The sequence below is a fragment of the Coregonus clupeaformis genome, chromosome 29 (genome assembly GCF_020615455.1).
Source record: "Coregonus clupeaformis isolate EN_2021a chromosome 29, ASM2061545v1, whole genome shotgun sequence".
In the NCBI taxonomy this organism is placed as follows: Eukaryota; Metazoa; Chordata; class Actinopteri; order Salmoniformes; family Salmonidae; genus Coregonus; species Coregonus clupeaformis.
In genome coordinates, this window is record NC_059220.1 from 56764015 (window position 1) to 56770014 (window position 6000).

The 6000-nt window shown below is 39.5% G+C and overlaps 1 protein-coding gene across 1 annotated transcript in view; it reads left to right on the top strand.

Moving 5' to 3' along the window:
• The window catches only part of LOC121576676 (cadherin-13-like), a 670880-nt gene extending 668507 nt beyond the window's left edge, over positions 1-2373 (top strand). The window contains exon 15 of the mRNA XM_041890029.2: positions 416-2373. Coding sequence (XP_041745963.1) covers positions 416-423 — 8 coding nt within the window. The 3' untranslated portion in view covers positions 424-2373. The remainder of the gene's footprint in view (positions 1-415) is intronic.
• The last annotated feature ends 3627 nt before the right edge of the window (positions 2374-6000 follow it).

A 6000-nucleotide genomic window follows, 5' to 3' on the forward strand; every position in this document is an offset into this window, starting at 1 on the left:
GTATGTAACTCTTCATAAATGACCCTGTGTAGATATAAAGGAACCAGGCTATAATACATGTTTTTTTCTGCTGGTCTTCAGAAGTGTGTGATACATCACCACTATAGAAAAGAGGTACATTTTGTCTCATTCACCTGGGACATGGCAGAGGAGGACGTGTCATTGTCAAGCCCGCAAATGTTTCCATGTCCAGTCATTGAGTTTCTATATTCTATCTAAATCTGTACCAAGGGTGTGTATTTTTTATCTTCTCTGTCCTCTCCATCCTGAATCTTTAATGTAGGATACTTATCACCTGTCTTTGTGTAATTGATTGCAACTGATCTGTGTTGAAGATACCCTTAACCATATGTTTATCTTTCTCTTCCTCTCTCTGTCCCTTCTCTCTTCTCCTTTTTCTATTCTCTCCTTTCAGGCCTGTAAATTGTGCTGAAACCTACTGTAGTCTACTTGCAACACTGAAGAAAAACACCATATCTCCCCTACGTGACCAAGCCTAAGGAAAGAGAAGACCTCTCACCATAACGACAACAACTAGCAAACAATTTTAAAAACACAATTCAGACTGGACCTCTGTGGTATTAAGCTTCTTGGGTGTCTCAACGTTATCTCACCCAGCCGTCCCCCCCTGGCTCCCCACCAGGTTTTAGTTACCCCCCTTCACCTCTACCTCACCCGTCTCTACGTCCATTACCGCCCCTAGCTCTGTTCCCCCTCACCTGAACAGTTGTCCTTGCCCCTGGTCTTCTCCCTCGCCCGTCCGTCTCCCGCCCCTTGCCTGCCTGTCTCCTCCCTCCATCGCTGCGTTGTCACTGACACCACCGCCTAAATGGACTCTTTCGCTGGGCAAGGAAACACTGCATAGTCTGAGCTACTGGATACTGGATGGGGAAAAGCATAAACCTTTTGATGTATTACTTTATTTTCTCGTCACAAACAAGTGTATTTTGTCTTGTTTCCTACTGTAATGAGAGAAAAAAGCCTGTTTTTGTCTGCAGTGGTTGTGGTCTCTTAGGGCAAGATGGTAGCCTTCTCAAGTCAGAAGTTTCTGGAGTCTTTTTTGATTTGTTTTGTTTCTATTGAATTAGTTGTCATGGAGTGGAAAACAATATTTCTTTATAGTAACGGTGTGAAACTAAAAAAAAAAAAGTACACTATATATTTTATTTTTTACCATTGTACAAATATATTAATTAACTTATGTACTTGGACTGCAGGCTCTTCAATTACCCTTACAGAAAAAAAAACGGAAACATTTTTGTGGACTTTAGGCACTATTTCTAATGCTATCGATGTGTTTCCTATTTTTAATGTAAATCTTTTTTTCTATTTTTAAATCTGTGATTAATTTACATCTGGAGCAGGGGTTGGAACCGAAATTATTTTCCAATCGTTTCGTTCTGAACAGAATCATTATTTTTTTTGTTCCGTTCCACTGTTTCGACCTGCAAAATAAAGTTCTGAACCGGTTCGAACCCCAAAAAAGTAACGATTTATATAGTTCCTTTTCTGTTCCTTTCTGATATTTTTTTTACATTTAGCTCGACATTAAATTACTTCACCAATCAGTGCGGATTGAGCAGCTTGCTATGGAGCGGGCAAGCTATAGTTGTTTACATACGCGATGGACAGACAAGTGTAGAGCGCAAGATGCGATGGAAATGTTGCGGTTGGGGAGAAAGGGTGGGGGAGGAGGCTTGGCTTGAAGTGCTGGGCATCTTGTTATGACATGCATTTTCTGAATTAGGCACACAGAATTATACCTACGGGGGATCGGCTTCAATGGAGGAACTTTGAACATCTTTGAACTTCAGAGAGTTGGCTTAACGTTGGACCAGAGCTAGCTACCAGAATTAAAAACGCATCTTACCTTTTTGTAGTTAATAAATCCAATGTGAAACATGATAAATATAGTATCCTTAATTAGCATTGAAAAAGTGAATCCTTTCTTTTCTAATTTAAAATCTCTCCCTAATTTCTGAATCACGCTTATAATGTCAGTAGGCTACGGTAGTGGGAGGGGCAGGTAGCCTACACACACACAAACACTGGCAAAGAATTTCAGCTGGCAAAGATTTTCAGCTGGCAGGGAGACGCTGGAATACGTTTCTGAGGGACAGAGTGAGGGTTTTGCATAGGCACTTTGTTGCGTTTTTTGTGAGAGGGACCTAAAAAAAAATCCTGATGCGTAATTAACCGGTTCCTATGCGTTTAAAATAACGGTTCTGTTCTGGAACAGTATAGATCACTTTTGTTCCCGGTTCTGATTCTGTTCCTTGAAAAAAAAAAATCTGGTTTTTGGTTCTGTTCTCTGAACCGGTTCCAACCCCTGATCTGGAGTTTTCATTTGCTTTGAAGTATGGCAATCTGTCTGCCCCCACACACACACACAAAGAGGTCAAGGAACGCTATTGAATTGATGGTTTGTTTTTTGCGCTCGTAAAAAAAAAGGTATGTATGGGGGAAGACCCCATTATTCACGATAAAGCAAAGAAAAATATAATATTTTGAATGAGTTATGTCTGTCTTTTGCACTAATTTAATAAAGCCGTTACTGTAATTCCCATCACTATACATTTTATTGTTTGTGTGAGCCCCATTGATTGACTTACAGGGTTAGTAAGTGTGTTTACCAACTGGTTTTGACAGCAAAATGGAGACCCAAGGCCACTGGCGTACCACTGCTGTATCACACCCCCCTGCAGAATTTCTAAGGGGTGCCCCTTGGAGGTCGCCCCTTAGAAACATGTTCAGCTTTTAAGCAAATTCTCTGCAATTCTACACATTTTTCCATGGGGCAGAGAAAACATTTTGCTTTTTTAAAACTTATTTCATGCGATTGTACTCATTTTGCCATAGGGCGGAGAGAAAGCCTTGCCATTTTAAAGCTAGTTTCCTGCAATTCTACACATTTTGCCATGTGATGGAGAGAACATTTTGCAGTTTTAAAGCTAATTTCCTGCAATTCTAATGTTCATATGTTACAGTGAGGGGAAAAAAGTATTTGATCCCCTGCTGATTTTGTACGTTTGCACACTGACAAAGACATGATCCGTCTATAATTTTAATGGTAGGTTTATTTGAACAGTGAGAGACAGAATAACAACAAAAAAATCCAGAAAAACACATGGCAAAAATGTTATAAATTGATTTGCATTTTAATGAGGGAAATAAGTATTTGACCCCCTCTGCAAAACATGACTTAGTACTTGGTGGCAAAACCCTTGTTGGCAATCACAGAGGTCAGACGTTTCTTGTAGTTGTATCGTATATGAAGATTATGTCTTTGTTAAATGTTTTTCATGAAGAAATGGAATGTTGTTTATGTTAGTATATGTTTTAGTGTAACGTCACATACCACAGACCGGAAGTGTGTTGTAGACAGGGGAGACTGGGGATTGGCCAGAAGAGGGAGCATCATTGTTATAAATAGGGGGGAAAACGAAGAAGAAAGTCAGAACGAGCAGCCATTCTGAGGCGTCACTCTCCGGGTGTCATGTCACCTGTAACTTATGCTGTAACCTCGTGATTTTAATAAAAGCCTCTAACACGATGCAGCATAAACAGACTCTTTGTTGACAGCAATAACTGGCCACCACTCATCCGATACGACATAATGGCGACCCAGATGGGACTGGTCTGCGCCTCTTCTTTGTTTCAGTCAACCGCCAAGCTAACTCGCTTTGAAGCATGGCCAAACAAGGGTGAGTTTTTCTTACCGCTTCGGAGTTTGTTAGATTGGATACGACTTGTGTACACTGGAGAGATGTACCATTCCGACCTTGCCTCGGGTGGCGTTATTGCTGTTGACTAGAGTCTGTTAAAATATATTCAATTGGTAACGGTAGGCAATGGGAAATTTAGAGCATTAAACGGTAGGATTTAAGTATTGAAAGGGTACAATTAAGGCAGATATGCGCATTCATCTTTAGGGCACTGTACCGCTTTAAGACCTCCAGGGGGGGCCATTTTAGATGTTGGGCCGGCAAATCCGTTTGAACGATAGAATGGGCAGACGGTGGGTTTTTTAAAAGGAAGACTCTGATTAATGGGATTTATCTGATTGTGATTATGATTCGACTCTCGTCCGACGGGGGGTTTGTTGGGTTTGATTTCTCGGTGTAATGGTCATTAAGTCACGGTAGCAAAAACGGTAGGATAAATATGTTTAAAGGGAATAAGGGCAGTGCAGGATATTTATTTGTATGGTAGGCCGCAGTTAGCTAAAGGCTAAGGCTAATGTTAATGCTAAATGGGAGTGTGTTTCATGCTACATGGTACATGGCGGCTAATGCTAAATGCTAATTGTGTTGTGTGCTACATGCTAACGGATATCCTTAGAGACCCCATTGCGATGGATTAAAGTCTCTTAAACTTGTCTCTGTGTGTAAGTCAGGTTATATGTTTTGTGAGCGCTGTTAAATGTTGTTTGACTATAAGGGGGAAACGGGAGGTACAGCTGGACTGTTATTCTGTCTGTTTGAGGAGGGAGTAGAAAATCTTCCTTCCACGGTGAAAAGGTATTTTTGAATGGCTGTGCGCATGTGCATGATTTTGCGACACTACACTACAGAAAGGGGGAGTTTATGACACGAGATTAGGACACGTTTTGGTTTACGGCACTAAAACTACGACATGCGGTTGTGCTAAGCCTACAAAACACTGCATTATGGGTAAAGGTCATAGGTCCCATCTGGGGGCTGCAGGGGGAGACAGAGAAATGGACACAGACAAAGAGGAGAGATTTTAACACGAGTATTCTAGTTTAAACTGCGGTTGGTTAAAGATGAAACTTGTTTTGTGACCTATTGAATTTATAAATTAAATATATGTTGACGGAGTATAATGAATTAAATTAAATGACGGATTAAAATAAAATAAAAATGTTTTTGAGCGATCTATTTAGTTCTGAGGTTAGTCTTAGAGTGAATAATGGGTGAACGAAGGAATATTGAATATGGTTGAAATAACTCAGTGATTGCATTAACTACTAAAAATGTGATTCTGTGTCTCTGTTTTTCTGTCATCTGAGAGGAGCAATACGATACGACAGGAGAGAGGAGGGGCTAACGTGTGACTGACGTGCGTCACGTGACAAGGTGTGACGAGGCAGAGGATCAGATATCAGGCTAGTTCACAAAATCATCCTAACAAAATATGTGATGTTATGACAATTTTACATAGGCTTGGCAAATGATTCATTAAAAATTGCATTTTGGAGGCTCTGTATCACTGGGGTTTGATGGGAGTTGTGTTGGGAATCAAGGACTGACATTATTCTGTAAATTTAAGATAGTTAGGTGCCTATAGAGCAAGGGGGTTTATGGGAATTGTAGTATTGAATGGTTAGAGGCTTTGTTTTTGGGGATTGCTTTGAAGTTGACTTACTTACTTGCATTTGATGGGTTGTGGTAAGATAGCCAACACTAATTGATAAATTGGTGACATAGAATATAGAAATAAAAAATTTGTTTTAAATTATTCATAATTTTTAATTGAGTTTTTAATTGGTTTTTATTTTTAATTAAATGGTTTTTGAATAAGGCATTTAATTGAATTTTTTAATATTCATATTTTGATTGATTTTTTTTTTTTTTTTTTGGAGTTGTTAGGGTTATATTAATAATTAGAGGGGGGAAGCCATAGGCTATACAGTCTAAAATAAGATAATTCATAATAAAGGAATATAAAAGGGTTGATATAGGGGACAAAATAGTAATCCTTTAACTAAAGTAGTGTTAGAAAAACTAATGGCAGAAGTTAGTACACCTTTCTCACATACGGATTCAGCAAAAAGTACAGCTTAGGGATGTTTATCCTCAGCTTCCGGTGATCATCCAGGAGGGTGATTGTTGCATCAGAGATGAAGATGAATAATAGATAGAGGACAAGCAGAAACGACGATGAAGATGAATCAAAACTCCAGAAGGCTGGAAGAAAAGAGGGAGGTTAAGGAGGATGGAACTTAAAGAAGATGAGGATGATGAAGATGAGTGATGA